Consider the following 17,085-nt stretch of genomic DNA (forward strand, 5'->3'; position numbering starts at 1 on the left):
AGATCTTCTGTCCGTTGATTCACTCCCCAAGTAGTTGCAATGGCCAGAGCTGAGCCAGTCTGAAGCCAGGAGCCAGGAGGTTCCTCTGAGTCTCCCATGTAGGTACAGGGTCCCAAGGCTTTCGGGCTGTCCTCGACTGCTTTCCCAGGCCACCAGCAGGGAGCTGGATGGGAAGTGTGGTTGCTGGGATACAAAACAGTGCCTATATGGCATCCCAGCATGTGCAAGGCGAGGACTTTAGCCGCTAGGTTGCCACCCCAGGCCCTAGGGCTTGCTTTATTAGGCACTTACTGGATAACATCTATTGATCATCCATCTGCCCTCCTTTTGCAGTATAATAAAATTTAAAAAAAAAAAAACCTCTTTTGTATTGATAATTTAACATTTCAACTACCAACACTACTAAAAACAGTTATCATAAAATGGAAAAAGGCATTTTAGTCTTTCTCCTAGACTACACCTCTTCTTGTATTATCCACCTTAATTCGTCCAATATAAAGAATCAATGGTGGTCCATTTCTTCAACATTCTCTGTTTCATACATGTACACAGGCTTAACTTGCCACTGTACCAGCCCCCAAGTAGTGTCTACTGGCCAAGCCAAATGCCCACAGACAGCAAGTCGGTCCTTCAGTTACTTCAGGCAAGCATTTATGCTTCTTTCACAAGACAACATGCAACTGGGAGTCAGAAGTAGGCCTTTGGTTTTGGCATCTTAGACAGAATCTGGCATAGTATTTACTCACTGAGAAAAAGTAGCCAATAATCACTAACAGTCTTGGATCAACAAAAATATGCTAAGAAATAGTCAAAAGGCCTTGGTCAGTGCACTTTTGTATGTATTATCACACAGTCAGGTTCATCTCTCTCATCCTCACTTGCTCCATCTGGAAATCAGAGAGTAGTATCTACTTTACAGAGCTGTTATGTTAAATGATAAAATTAACATAAAAACCATTTATTAACCAGAGGATGCTTTTGTAAAAAACAAAACAACATCTGCCTATCCACATAGTTTTCAGCTTCACTCACATGTACAATATCATGTTTTTAAAGAAAGCATACAGAAGGACCAATGTTGTGGCATGGTGAGTTAAGTTGCCAGTTGCTATATCAGCATCCTACATCAGAATGCTGGAGTCCCAGCTGCTCCAATTCTAATCCAGCTCCCTGCTAAGGCACCTGGGAAAGCCACAGAAGATGGCCCAGATGCCTGGGCACCTGGCTTTTTTGAGCGAATCAGCCCTGCTACTGAGGCCATTCAAGAAATGAATCAAAGACTAGAAGATTGTTCTGTCTCTACCTCTATCACTGTGCCTTTCAAACAAAATAAAAATAAATTAGGCCAGGGAGCCCAGCGGCGTGGCCTAGCAGCTAAAGTCCTCGCCTTGAATGCCCTGGGATCCCATATGGGCGCCGGTTCTAATCCCGGCAGCTCCACTTCCCATCCAGCTCCCTGCTTGTGGCCTGGGAAAGCAGTCAAGGATGGCCCAAAGCCTTGGGACCCTGCACCCATGTGGGAGACCTGGAAGAGGTTCCAGGTTCCTGGCTTTGGACTGGCACGGCACTGGCTGTTGCGGTCACTTGGAGAGTGAATCATTGGATGGAAGATCTTCCTGTCTCTCCTCCTCTCTGTATATCTGACTTTGTAATAAAAATAAAATAAAGTAAAGAAAATAAATAAATTAGGCCAGCACAGTAGTTTAGCAAGCTAGCCCTCCATCTGGAACACTGGTATCCCATATGGATGGTAGTTCGAATCCCAGCTACTCCACTTCTGTCCCAGCTCCCTGGTAATGGTCTGGGAAAGCAGCAAAGAGTGCTTTCTACTCAAGTAGAAGACCCAGAAGAAGGTCCTGGCTCACAGCTTTGGACTACTGCAGCCATTTAGGGAGTGAACTATGGATGCAATTCTCTCTCTCTCTGTCTCTCCCTCTCTCTGTCAAATAAAAGAAATAAATCCTTAAATAAATAAACAAATAAATATAATAAAAATAAATCTTTAAGAAAAGAAAGGAGGACATGGTGGTAATGCAAAAACTTAAATGAAAAGAGAATTAAAGTCAGATATTAACAACACAGAATATCATTATTATAAAGTTTAGTTCCCAGAAAAATCTTAAATCCATTTCAGATTTTCATCTGGTATGCCCATCCAAAAACATTTTCTAATGTGTTAATAAGTCTCCAGGAGAAAAACTGGTGCAGCTAAAATTAAATCTTCTTGCACATTACTAAGTGTATTTGTGTGTGAAGAGAACATAGTAACTGATTTATCTCACATACAAGTAAAACCTCTCATCCTTTCTCCAATCTCACCCAGTATCCTCTTATCTCTTCTCCCAGGTAAGCTCCTTATGGAGGCTTAGCTTACAAATTCCCAAAGGTCCTTGCCCCACTTCTACACACACACAGAGACACACACACTCTCATACCACACACTTCCCACTTTATCTTCTGCCACATAGAGCTCTACTCCCACCAACACCATCTGTGTCCTCAGCTCTCATTATCCCCAACTTCCCAATTCCCACTCATCCTTCAAACAGTCTATGCACGCACTCTCTCTCTGCATTTCTTTTCTGCAAAGCTTTTTAGGTCAACACTTCACATCTAGGATAAGTGGCTATGCCATGAGGTCCTTTAGCACTCTGTGTCTGCTTCTGGGCCATCTTTGCAATCATCTGGTCAACAAACAATTGAGTGCCTATTACCATTTTAAGTGTTAATAACTCAACAAACAAGAAAACAGACGCTATGCTCCATTACAGCTCACAAGGAGAAGGAGTAGAAAGATTATAACAGTTTATGGCAAAAGCTAGAGAAAACAAAGCAAGACAAGTAGGAGATGGTAATTGTGAGGGCACTTCCTCAGCTAGGGACTGGGATGGGAAGAGAACTTCTGACAGGGAGACCCCTGAGTACAGTCCTGTGGCAAAGGCCAGAGCCAGTCTCATAGATGGGTGGGGACTGGGGTTAGCCTGGCTCAGCCCTGGCTGTTGCAGTCATCAGGGAGTGACACAGTATATTGAAGAGAACTATTTATTTGCCTCTCAAATAAAACAAAACCAATTAATTACAAAAAACTAAAGCCCAACTCAATGGTAAGGGATTACACTTATTATTATATTCCCCCTAGGGTAAATATTCAAATTTATAATACTTTTTAAATATTGATTTTTAAAATTTATTTGAAAGGCAGAGTTACAGAGAGGAGAAGAAACAGAGAGAAAGAAAGATTTTCTATCTGCTGGTTCCCTGCCAAAAAAGCTGCAAGTGGGGGGCTGGTAGACTGGCTCTACTGTCTAATCCTCGACCTCAAAGCACCAGCATGCATTCAGGCTGTTGTACTGTTCATGCAACTCACTGCTTGTCGTCTGGGAAAATGGCAGAGGACAGCCCAATGCCTTGGGACCCTGCACCCATGTGGGAGAGCCAAAAGCTTCTACTGGCTTTGGACTGGCTCAGCTCCAGCAGTTGCAGCCATTTGGGGAGTGAACCAGTGGATGGAAGATGTTTCTATCTCTCCTTTTCTTTGGTAAAATAAATAAATAAATAAATAAATAAATAAATAAATAAATAAATAAATAAATAAATTAAAAAAAATTTACGACACACAATAATCAAGTTCTCTTTAATTGAACATAAGGAAAAGATTCTTATATGTGCTTGTGAAAAAAATCAATTGACTTATAAAGAAATGTCAATTGAATTCACAGCTTATCTCCCACAGGAAACTACAGGCCAGAAGAGAATGAAGCGGCAAATGATACTTAAGGATGTTCTCTTGACAGAGAAAAGGAACAGCGTCCACCAAAATCAAAGGCAAATGTGAAGAACATTCCATCAAAGAAACAACAGAAGATTAAATCAATGAACAACCCAATGTTAAATGACAGAAACAAATTATCACCCATTCATATCAACCCTGAATGTAAATGGCTTAAACTCATCCAATAAACGTCATAGATTATTAGACTGAATTAAAAAACAAAAGCCATCTATTTGTTTCCTACAGAACATATATCTCACCAACAAATATAAGTGGAAACTATATCTCACGGATTTTGATGTTTTTGCTTTTAGTTTCATTTCTTCAAAACATTTTTTTCTCATTAAATTCTTCAATGACTTATAATAGATCATATAGTAATATTTTCTTCAATAAGGTTCTTGATTTTCTTTTTATTTCCTCAGCGACACATTAGTCAGTCAGTAGCATGTTATTTAACTTCATGGCACTGTAAGTTTCTGCTTTTCTTCCTGTTGTTGATTTTGTTGTGGCTTTTCACTTGGGGGGATTTACATTGACTGTGTAGTGGAGACTGCCATGTCCAGAAGGGAGGATAGGGTGCAGTGTGCATCTCTATTTTCAGATCAAGGATGAACTCCCAGTGAAACTGTTGGATGTGTCATGACAATGGGATGTTGGACTCTGCCATTGTCAATGCCCGCAATGATGGACTTACGACTGTTTATGAGGAACTATGCTGTTGTAATATTGGAGAACTCAGTGGGGAGAGAGGGGATAAAGGGAGAGAGTAGGGGAAATCCTAGGGCCTATGAAACTGTATCATAAACTGCTAACAATAATTTAAAAAAGGAGAGAAACAAAAAAAATTTTTTTTAATTTGCCTTTCCAATAAAAATAAATCAATCTTCAAATACTGCAATGGCTAGGACTGGGCCAGGCTGAAGCCAGGAGCCTAGAGCTTCTTCTGTATCTCCCATGTGAATACAGGTTCCCAAACACTTGGGTCACCTTCTGCTGCTTTCCCAGAGGCATTTGCAGAAAGCTGGATCAGAAGTAGAGCAACCAGGTCTCAAATTGGTGCCCATATGGGACACTGTTATTACAAGTGACAGCTTAACTTACTATGCCATAATGCCAGCCTCAAATTAAACATGCATTTTAAAACATGCGTTTGTTTAAGTGACAGAGAGATGAGAGTTCCAATTTGCTGAGTCATTTCCCAAGTGCCTTTAAAGGCTGGTACTTGGTCCAGAGAGGAATCCAGCTCTCCCAACTACTTGAGTCAACATCTATATTTTCTAGAATCTGGTCAGGGACAGTGTAGGACCCTGAACTCAGACTCCAACATGACACAAGTATCTTAAATGCTAGGCTAAATGCCTGCCCCCTGAAACATGTTCTGAATAAAACCAATGAAATATAAATCCAGAAAGCCCTTTTACTACTTAAGTGCCTTAAGCTCTATATTGAAACATAAGTCTAAACTTGAACAATCACTTTTAACAGGTGGAATGCTGAGATACGTTACCTTTAGCCCACTGCCTTTCACTAAGACAAAGGCTGCTGACTGGCCCTGCTGCAGGTGTGTGTTTGGCTAGATCACAGCGAATCCAAAACCTCACTTCCATTTCCTCCTTCAATTATGAAGCACAGGGCCCAGCATGACAGTCCTAGCCTTGTACATGTCGGGATCCCATATGGGCACTGGTTCTAACCCTCATGGCCCAGCTTCCCATCCAGCTCCCTGCTTGTGGCCTGGGAAAGCACTCAAGGACGGCCTAAAGTCTTGGGTACCCTGCACCTGCATAGGAGACCTGGAAGAGGCTTCTGGCTCCTGGCTTCAGATTGCTGCAGCTTAGCCTTTGTAGCCATTTGGGGAGTGAATCAGCAGATGGAAGATCTTTCTCTCTGTCTCTCCTCTGTAAATCTGCCTTTCCAATAAAAATAAATAAATCTTTTTTTTAAAAAAAGGAAAGAAATCTGGGTGGGAAGCTATAAAATAGGAGGAAAGTGGCAGAAGAGCTATTTCCACTTAAATAGGACAATTTGGTTTCCTGAAATTTGAGAAAACAATTCCCCAGCAGATTCCAGAAATTCTTTGTTGCTTACTAAGCTTGATCAGAGCACCAAGCCAAGAAAAGGCAACACTAGAGCAGTGCTCACTTTTAACTACATATTGGCAGCATGTACAGGCAAATATATGTGGCTTTCTGCCAAATACCATCAAGAAGCCAACAGAAATGTCCAGAAGATTAGCAATCCTTTGCCACCAACATGACCGTATCATATGGCAGTCAAGAGCAACATGATAGGGGCCCGGCGGCGTGGCCTTGTGGCTAAAGTCCTCGCCTTGAACCTACCAGGATCCCATATGGGCGCCGGTTCTAATCCCGGCAGCTCCAGTTCCCATCCAGCTCCCTGCTTGTGGCCTGGGAAAGCCGTCGAGGATGGCCCAAAGCTTTGGGTTCCTGCACCCACGTGGGAAACCTGGAGGAGGTTCCAGGTTCCTGGCTTTGGATCGGTGCAGCACTGGCCGTTGCGCTCACTTGGGGAGTGAATCATCGGACAGAAGATCTTTCTCTCTGTCTCTCCTCCTCTCTGTATATCTGACTTTGTAATAAAAATAAATAAATCTTAAAAAAAAAAGAGCAACATGATAATACTTAAAAAAATTTATTTATTTGAAAGGAAGAGTTGCAAAGGGAGGTAGAGGCACTCACAGAGAAAGAGACTTTGCACACACTGGTTCACTCCCCAAATGGCAGCAACAAGTGGGTGGCAGGGGTCGGAATAGTTAGGCCATCTGCTGCTGCTTCCCAAATCATGTTAACAGGAAGAAGGATCCAAGTACAGTAGACAAGATTTGAACCCTGCTATCACAGGATGCTAGATTAACTCACTGAGCCACAAAGCTAGTGCCGATATACTTTAATTTCATATTTTTCAAATACCACCTCCATTTTTTTCAGCTCTGAATGCACATTGTTCCTAATGAACAGAACTCACTATTCACTGTTCCTTTCTCATAGTTGCAGTTTCACAAATTATATTCACAGAATTCCCATTAACCCAAACATTTAAAACTCAGTAAAAATTTAATACTACCATAAATGGAAATTGCTAACTGAAACCTGAAAAGTATTTGCAGAGATTTTTTTGCTGTAATTAGCATGGAAAATTCATGCTCAAAATTATAGCCTGCACTAACCTGCAGCATTCAGTGTGTTTGGTTTGGTTTTCCTTGTTGTTTTTGTTTTAAGTTGTGTTTGAGAGCTTTTAGGAGTTCCCAGTATACTTTCTCATAGATTCCAACACTCACTCCCAGCCGAGAACAGTGAGCCTCATTTGAGCTACTGGGTCTGGCCTGAATCAAATGTGTAAACCCTGCAATTTTAAGTGAGGATGTTTAGCCACTGATGCGGACTCTGAGATGACTTTGGAAAAAACTTACAGGGTCCTGGACATGTGCTACTCAGTGATACACACATCACAGAAAGTAAACAATGAAGCAATTTCCCAAGGCCAGCACCAGTTTCCATTTCCCAAAATTTCCAAGGGTTGAAACCTCATCAGATGTCAACCACCCCAATTTTTATCCTGGGAGGAAATCTGACCACAGCCTTCAGAGGTAAAGTAAACTTGTCCAAGGCCAGACAGCTAATCGAGGAAAGGCAGAAATGTTCTCATGTTGTTGCTTCCCCAGCCAGACCGAGTTCACAGAGGGCAAGAAGGGTTTCTGATCATTCCCAGCCACACACGGCCAGTGTTATACACTCAGGACGGATTCAACATGTGGTAGTGAGTCGTACTTCCGTGGGGTGCAGTAGGTTCTCTTTATAAAAGTGTCAGAAAGAACAGATCTCTGATCAGAGGCCACACGAAATGAGTGAACACGGTTTTGGTTTCGTGGGAGATTTAGAGCCAGCAGATTTTCATGCGGATGAAGGAGCTAACAGCACCCCACTCACTGATATCGAACATTTTACACAGATACTGACTTAATCAAGGCTGTTTCACGTGAGAAACGGACTTATACTTCAGTTAAAGATGCTCAGTTAAGTCAAAAGACAAGATAGGCTCAACTCAGTAAGCCATCAATGATTCAGTTAACTACATCCATTGTCATTGTACCTTCCCTTTTGGAAGAAAGCTCAGACTGTATTCTGATGTTGTCCACAGTGATCCACAAAGACAAGGCTTTAGTACATCTTCCACATCAGCGCTCTGCAGCAACGTCTTTTCCTGACGTAGCCTGTAGCAGGATGCAGCACCTTGTGATACACACACCCCCACTGTGCCATTTGGGCATCTTTGGAAGCCTTCACTCTGAGGCCCAGCAGGCTTGCAGGAAACCCTGGTGTTCACAGTGACTTCCTATGGTTTCCTTTGCTGGTTTCTTAAACCTCCAGGATCACTGTCCATGTGGGTGAGGAGCTCTTACACTTGGATCACTTTCCTCTGAACTAAACCATGTGCCGCCTAAGTTCTAATGGTGGGGAAATGATATTTTTTCTTTTGCTACCTTCCCTCCTTCTCTTTTCCATTTTATCTTCATTTCTTTTTCACCCACAACCCTACCTTTCTGCAGACAGAACACACAACCTCAGATACATTCCCTGCCTGTTCCGAGGCCAAGGGGCAGGGTGGAATGAAACCAGTGAGATCCTGCACTGAAGATAAACAGCAGGGGTGGAGGCTGAGGAGGAGCAGCTACATTTACAGGTCTGCTTTGGCTTTCACAATGCCACCTTTTCCCTACTCTGGAATGCCAAAACATCTGCAAAGGTCACTCTGTGTTTAAGGTGTTCCCTCTCTCTTATGGTATAGAATGTGAACGGGGGAGGGGGTTATGTGTGTGGGGGGGGAACACGACACAGAGAGCAGTGACCACGTTCATATATTGGAAAGGCAACTGTAGCAAAGAGCGTGTGCATGTACGAAACACCTGCTGGCCTGTGCTTTGGCCTCACAGGTGTGCCGCCTGAGCATGTGAAGGCACTCAGGACCCTTAGAGTGACCGTTACCACTGAGGTTGGGACCCAGCACTCGAGACGCCTTCTGCACAGCTTCTCAGATCCTGACAGGTGTCGGCCCAGGTGTCCTTAACGGGTGACCAACACAGCGTCCTATCCTTGTCCGACCCAGATTTCTCTTCTTCCCTGTTTCATTTTCCTTCGAACCCCAGGTTCTGCTTTCTGAGGGGATTTCATGGTTAAAGTAGAGGAGACAGTTATACAATGTGGAGAACGCGTGCAGCATCTGCCCCTGGCTTCAGCGCAAGTCTACTGACCAAGGATCAGCACACAGCTCTGTTATCATCTCCCACCATATGCCTAAAAGAGGAGGAGCCCATATGGAACCGGGGCTTCAATACATTTCTTCAATACCTTTAAAGCCAGAAAAGGCAATTTGAGAGAGAGAGGAAAAAACAAACAAAAACTCCCTCTGCTCTCTTCCATGTAGCTCACAAACATTCAACACTATTTCCACAAAGAAAACAATACGCCTGAGGGGACAGAAAACCAAAATGTACCACTGATACTGTGTGTCCTCGTGGGTCCACTCCACCCCCTGGAGGAGCTGGGTAACAGGAAAAATCTTTTAAAGTTGGTTTATAGCTCCGTGGCTCGGGCACAGAACTGGGCAGCTAATCATCCTCTAGCTGAGGAAGGCAAGGGCACAAAGATTTACTCACACATCATTGAACTCCTCCAGAGATCTTGCAGGTGTGAAAACATCCAAAAGACCAATCACCTAGAGGAAAACATAAAAGGCAAACAGATAAACATGGAACTTGATAAGCTTCTCACTGGTTCTTTTTTTTAAAAAAAAAAAAAAAAAGATTTATTTATTTATTTTTATCACAAAGTCAGATATATAAAGAGAAGAGACAGAGAGGAAGATCTTCCGTCCTATGATTAACTCCCCAAGTGAGCGCAATGGCTGGTGCTGCGCCGATCCGAAGCCGGGAACCAGGAACCTCTTCCAGGTCTCCCACATGGGTGCAGGGTCCCAAAGTCTTGCACCGTACTCGACTGCTTTCCCAGGCCACAGGCAGGGAGCTGGATGCGAAGTGGAGCTGCTGGGATTAGAACCGGCATCCATATGGCATCCTGGCGCGTTCAAGGTGAGGACTTTAGCCAGTAGGACACGCCACCGGGCCCCACTTCTCATTGGTTCTTTTTTTTTTTTTTAAGATTTATTTATTTTTATTACAAAGTCAGATATACAGGGAGAGGAAGAGAGACAGAGAGGAAGATCTTCCATCCGATAATTCACTCCCCAAGTGAGCCGCATCGGGCCAGTGCTGCGCCGATCTGAAGCCGGGAACCAGGAACCTGGAACCTCTTCCAGGTCTCCCATGCGGGTGCAGGGTCCCAAAGCTTTGGGCCGTCCTCGACTGCTTTCCCAGGCCACAAGCAGGGAGCTGGATGGGAAGTGGAGCTGCCGGGATTAGAACCGGCGCCCATATGGGATCCCAGGGCGTTCAAGGTGAGGACTTTAGCCGCTAGGCCACGCTGCCGGGCCCCACTTCTCATTGGTTCTTAATCTTTTTAAGTGGAACCAATTCCCAAGCAGCACACACTAAAACAACATCAATGGATTTTCCATCCAAATTATGGTTCTGGCTTTTACTTGTCAAGATCATTAGCCATAACAATCTACTATTTGAAAACTTTCAACTCTTAGTCCCTATGTATTATCTCAGTACATTCATGATATTATTTTCATAAATTTTAATTTAAAAACAATTTTATTAACCATCTTCAGATATTTCGATCAGTTGATCAAAACATGAATTTAAAATGCTCTTTTCATGGGCCCGACAGTGTGGCCTAGTGGGTAAAGTCCTTGGCTTGAACACACTGGGATCCCATATGAGTGCCGGTTCTAATCCTGGCTGCCCCACTTCCCATCCAGTTCCCTGCTTGTGGTCTGGGAAAGCAGTCGAGGATGGCCCAAAGTGTTGGGACCCTGCACCCATGTGGGAGACCCCAAAGAAGCTCCAGGCTCCTGGCTTCAGAGCAGCTTAGCTCTGACCATTGCAGCCACTTGGGGAGTGAATCAACAGAAAGATCTTCTTTGTCTCTCCTCCTCTCTGTATATCTGCCTTTCCAATAAAAACAAATAGATCTCTAAAAAAACTGCTCTCTTCATATGAGAAAGCAAAGAGCTATTGCAATCTGTAATACTCAGTAATCCACAATCTTTGCATAGTTTTTCTGATCACGAATTTATAATAATTTACCATATAGAGGACAACTTCTCCCAGGTCCCCTAAAACTTAGACTCCTCATTGTTACAGTTAGCTGTCAAAAAAGGAAAATAAATAATATTATTCATTTGTGTTGTCCTAGCCAGAGTGAAGGACATCTGGACACAAAACAAAAACAATACTCTTGATAATTGAACCTGTGAATTTTCCTACTAGCCTGTGACTCTAAATAAACAAATTAAACAGCCCCCAAATAAGATAAATTAGCACTCAACACATTATCAAGGAAGAGGATATGAATCTGCTCATTCAAATACCAGACATTTCAAAGGCAGCTTTGGCCTTGGTGATGCTGCCTAAGGGAAGGAGGTGTTGGCCCTGCGGCTCAGGAGTGCATCTACATGTTCTTACAAATTGCTACACCCTGAGCTCCTCCCCTGAACAACTGCATGCAAGAAAATGCAAATCTCCACAACCGTCCCAGCCAGTCTCCATACATTTCCTTTGATTGGTCTGATGCATATAAACTGAGAATTTCATTATGCATATAGTTTTGCTAAACAGATGACCACTCTGCTAAGCTGAAACATTTAACGGTACTATTTATATGCACACCATCTATTATTCGTGTATAACCAAACAGAATGCTAACATTTGGTAACTTCTCTGAGCCCCATTTTCCTCAAATGAAAGAAAACAGGTTACCGTTGTTTTTTTTTTTTTAAAGATTTATTTATTTTTATTAAAAAGGCAGATATATAGAGAGGAGGAGAGAAAGAGAAGAAGATCTTCTGTCCAATGATTCACTCCCCAAGTGACCACAACTGCCAGAGCTGAGCCAATCCGAAGCCAGGAGCCAGGAGCTACTTTGGGGTCTCCCACGCAGGTGCTGGAGCCCAAGGCTTAGGGCCGTCCTTTCCTGCTTTCCCAGGCCACAAGCAGGGAACTGGATGGGTGGTGGGGCTGCTGGGATTAGAACCGGCAACCATATGGGATCCCAGGCGTGCAAGGCGAGGACTTTAGCCACTAGGCTATCGTGCCGGGCCCTACCATTGTTTTTAATTTCCTTAAAAGGGGAAATGATTAATTTATTTTACACACACAGCAAGGTCATTTTTATGAAACAATCTATGTTATATCAAAGCATTTGTAGGATTTTGGAGTTTTTTTTGGGGGGGGGGGGCTTTTACAATTCCCACCTATTAATCCTTTATAAATAGAGAGGTAATCGAAAGAAAAATACTGTGAAACACACATTTTCAGCATTAAAATAGATCTTTAGAATATTCTGGGACTATTGTATCTTTTCTTGCTCATTTCTTACATAGACACTTCCTTTCCTAAAAAAAATATATATATATATATATGTACATATATATATATATATATATATATATATATATATATAAAATATTTACTTTTACGTGAAAGGCAATTATAGAGAGGAGAGGCAGAGAATGAGCTTCCATCTGCTGTCTACTCTGCAAAGGATCACAACAGCCAGAGCTGAACTGATCCAGAGCCAACAGCCAGGAGAGTGCCCCGGCTTTCCCACACGGGTGTCGGGGCTCAAGGCCTTGGACCACACCCTCTGCTGCCTTTTCAGGGAGCTGGATCCTTAGTAGGAGAGGATTATCTGGCTTCACCACAATGCCTGCCCCACAGATTTCCTTTTAATTCAAGCCTTATCTTAGCTTATTCAATTATTTTTCCTGCCATTATGTGATTTCAGTCTCTTCTCTTTGTAACTCTGCCCTTAAATAAAAATAAATCTTGAAAAAAAAAAAAGACATTTATAAGATGAACAGTAAATATCTCTAATGATTTTCTAACACAGTCCAAAGTCTAACAAACAGAAGTAATAAATTTTTCCAGTTTGGCACATACCCCTGTAAAATATTCAATAACCAAATAAGGACATTACATAATGTCTTAAATATATTCATACTAGAACAACCACCTGGGGCCTGGTGTGGTAGCCTAGGAGCCAAAAGTCCTCACTTTGCATGCACCAGGATCCCATCTGGGTGCCAGTTCTAATCCTGGCAGCCCCATTTCCCATCCAGCTCCCTGCTTATGGCCTGGGAAAACAGTCAAGGTAGGCCCAAAGCCTTGGGACCCTGCAACCGCATGGGAGACCCGGAAGAGACTCTGGGCACCTGGCTTCGGATTGGCGCAGCTCTGGCCATTGTAGCCACTTGGGGAGTGAATCAACAGAAAGAAGATCTTCCTCTTTGTTTCTCCTCCTCTCTGTATATGACTTTCCAATAAAAACAAATAAATCTTAAAAATTAAATAAGATAAAACAACCACTTGGTCTACTATGTGGAATGTTACATCTAAGGTCCTACATGAAACCCTGAATGAAAGGATCCCTTCAATTATTTCTTCATTTCAAAAGGTACCTGTCTCAGGCCCGGCGACAGGCAGTCTTTGTACCTCAGTGCAGAGACCAAAATGACACAGATGGCAGGCTGCCTGTCTTTATTTCCTCCTTAGAAGAGGTGTTAATGAGAGGAGGAACTGCCAGTTCATTTGGCTCAAAGAGCAGCTCTCACAGTCACCAGGCACAGCTCTAGCCATTGCTGGAACCAACGCTCCTCTGTTACTTCCTCGGTTCAAGGTGAATCACTGATTCAGGTTGGAGATAAGTATTTTTGGGTGAAAGTTCACTTGTGTATTTTGGCACCAATAAATCTGATTTTCTTGCTTGTTTGTTTTAAAGATTCATTTTTATTGGAAAGTCAGATATACAGAGGTGGAGAGACAGAGAGGAAGATCTTCTGTCTGATGGTTCACTCCCCAAGTGAGCACAATGGCTGGAGCTGAGCCAATCCGAAGCCAGGAGCCAGGAGCTTCTTCTGGGTCCCGCACACGGGTGCAGAGTCCCAAGGTTTAGGGCTGTTCCGTACTGCTCTCCCAGGGCACAAGCAGGGAGTTGGATGGGAAGCAGAGCTGCCAGGACGGGATCCTAGTGTGTGCCAGGTGAGGTCTTTAGTCGCTAGGCTATCACGCCAGGCCCAACAAATCTGATTTGCTACTAACACTTAAAAACCTGTCCGTAGTTTTAATCTGCTGCCATTGTCTTTGGACATCTGGTGGCTACCAAAAAGTTGGATGGTGATATAAAACAATTTTTTTTTTTAAGAAAATGGGGTTTTGGCACACAGCATATAAAAACATGTCGTACATCAGAACGCCTGGCTCCAGTCCCAGTTCTGCCTTCATTACCAGCTTCCTGCATACCCTGGGAGGCTGCAGGTGATGGCCAAAGTCCTTGGCTCCCTGCCACTTATGGGGAAGACGCAGACTGACTTCCTGGCTCCTGGTTTCAGCTTGGCCCAACCCTGGCCGCTGTCTGGATCATTTGGGAGTGAACCACAGGGTGGGAGATCTCTGTCTCTCATCTCTCCACCTGTCAAGTAAACAGGGTTTTTTTAAAAGAAGGAAACAGAAGAGGATAAAGAGGAAGCCTGCTAAAATACAAAAAAATCCTTAAGCTTGCTGGAAGTCTTAGTTCCTAACTGGATTAAACCACTTTAACATGGTAAGCATTTTGCAAATGTTTATAGAATGGCCCGAAATGCAGGAATTTTTCTATTTGAAGGGGCGTGGAAGTGGCCCAAAGACTTCCATCCTTCTTCAAACATTCATCAGAAGAATACAGAACCATGAGATCTTCAGCCATACATGTCTTCCTTCCTCCAAACATCAGACCACTAAGTACAGCTAGTGACCCTCTCCTGCTTAAGTATTTTCTTAAAAAAAAAAAAAAAAAAGTATATATAGTGACAGAGAGATCTTCTAGCTACTGGTTCATCCCCCAGATGATGGTAAGTAACAGCAGGGCTGGGCTAGGCCAAAGCTATGAGCACGAGGCTCTATACAGGTTGCCAAAATGAGTGTGGAGGGCCAAGCACTTGGGCCAGCTTATGCTGTCTCCCCAGGCTCATCAGCAGGGAGCTGGCTGGAAGCATAACAGCCAGAATGGTTCCAATATGGATATCTGGCGTCACAGGAAGCATCTTAATTTGCTGTTGTCACAGGATGGTCCCAAACCTAAATAGCTTAAAAAAGGTGGACAGGGCCCGGCAGTGTGGCCTAGCAGCTGAAGTCCACGCCTTGAACGCGCCTGGATCCCATATGGACGCCGGTTCTAATCCCAGCAGCTCTGCTTCCCATCCAGCTCCCTGCTTGTGGCCTGGGAAAGCAGTTGAGGACGGCCCAAAGATTTGGGACCCTGCACCCATGTGGGAGACCCGGAAGAGGTTCCTGGTTCCTGGTTCCTGGCTTCGGATCGGCGCAGCACCGGCTGTTGCAGTCACATGGGGAGTGAATCATGGGACGGAAGATCTTCCTCTCTGTTTCTCCTCCTCTCTGTATGTATGACTTTGTAATAAAAGTGAATGAATCTTAAAAAAAAAAAAAAGAAAGAAAAAAAGCTGGACAGTTAAACATGCTTGTGTCTTGTGGTTATCCACAAAGTCAGAGCACAGACTCAGATCACCCAAAGTGCTGACTGTCCTGAATGCTGGCTTAAATTGTGAAGAAAAGAAGAAGAAGAAAAAGAGAAGAAGAAAACAGTAAAGTATAGCACAGGCAACATTGTGGGGCCTTCTGAAGGTGTCCTGGGCGTCTATATATTTAATCTGCATTGCATTTAAAATGCTCTTTGCACTTATAAAAGGTCATGACAATGTCTCTGTCATGTTTATTAATGTGCAATGAGAAAACAGCAACACTCCCAAACATGTTAAAAACCAAAAGTAAATACATCAGTTCCAGACCACTTTGATTTTATGCAGACCTAGAAATAATGTATTCTCTGCCAGCGTTTTCCACATAGCTCAACTTGTTGTAAGCATGTTACTGATTAGGGAGGCTGCAGTTCTGCCCAAACTTTTAGAAAGCTCAGGTTTTGCACAGTTACTCATGTAAAGTTATACTTGGGAGTGAAGGTTATCTCTAGAAAATAGAATTTTACCCAATAGCATTATGCAATCAAGATAAAACATGGAAACCAAAAGCTGTAGCTGCCATTTTAATGCCATCCATAGTCCAATCACAACTGGGAGCCTTAATGTTCTCAATTGAGAAGAAACTTGCAATAATAAAACAAATGTATACTAATAAAGTGTCACTTTGTGACTTTTCTTCCCCTATTGGAGAAAAAAGTTCAATGATTAGAACAACGAAGCATGAATAGCAAAGTAATAAATTTACAGACTTTGAATTTCCTCTACAAAGTCAGAATCAGTAAAGCCATGTGATTCTAAAATCTCTATGGCTGTCAGTTCTAGGGGACTATAGATTTTAGAGTCTCTTTCATATATCAGCCATTCAGAGGAAAAATTCTTGAGCTGGAAAGTGAGGAAAGGGCCATTGTAGGTCCAGTGCTGAAGACATGGCTGTGATACCTGAGTACCATACAGGAGTTGGGTGTCAAGTTCTGGTTCCAGAATCCAGCTTCATGCTGTGCAGACCCTAGCAGCAGGCAGGGCTAAAGTAACTAGATTTCTGCCGCCCATTTGGGAGACCTGGACTGAGTTCACAGCTCCCAACTGTATTGTTTTCAAATTAGCAAACTGGTAGAAAAGGCTATACTTAATGTCTCTGTCACATTTATTAAAGCAAAAAGCTGTTATCTCAAAAGGTTTAAAAAAATTTTTTTTAAATCATAATATTAAAGCACAAAGATCCCTGAATACTTGTGGGGGATTGGTTCTAGAACCCCTACAAACACCAATAGGTGTAGATGCTCAGGTCACTTATATAAAGTGCTGTGGCATTTGGATATAACCTCCGCGTATTCTCCTTCATGCATTAAATCAACTCTAGATTACTTATAATAGCTAATACAATGTAGAGGCTATATAAGTAGTTGCTATACTTTATTGTTTAGGGAATAATGACCAGAAAAAAAGAGGCTGTACATATATTCAGCACAAAGACTTCTCCCCTCCAAAAAAAGATTTATTTATTTGCCAGGCTGAGTTACAGAGAAGGAAGGGGGAAGGAGGGACAGGCAGAGAGGGAGTACAGAGGTAGACACCAAGAGAGATTTTTTTCCCCCTCTGGTTTACTCCTCAACTGGCCCCCAAAACAGGCAGGGCTG

At 43.0% G+C, this 17,085-nt stretch overlaps 1 protein-coding gene across 2 annotated transcripts in view; it reads right to left on the reverse strand.

The window, feature by feature from the left end:
• Positions 1-17,085, reverse strand: part of MAPK14 (mitogen-activated protein kinase 14) — a 73,343-nt gene that overhangs the window by 23,826 nt on the left and 32,432 nt on the right. For both annotated transcript variants that reach the window (XM_004590317.4, XM_004590316.4), the window contains exon 3: positions 9,450-9,508. In XM_004590317.4, coding sequence (XP_004590374.1) covers positions 9,450-9,508 — 59 coding nt within the window. The remainder of the gene's footprint in view (positions 1-9,449; positions 9,509-17,085) is intronic.

This window comes from Ochotona princeps, chromosome 1 (assembly GCF_030435755.1).
Source record: "Ochotona princeps isolate mOchPri1 chromosome 1, mOchPri1.hap1, whole genome shotgun sequence".
Lineage (NCBI taxonomy): Eukaryota > Metazoa > Chordata > Mammalia > Lagomorpha > Ochotonidae > Ochotona > Ochotona princeps.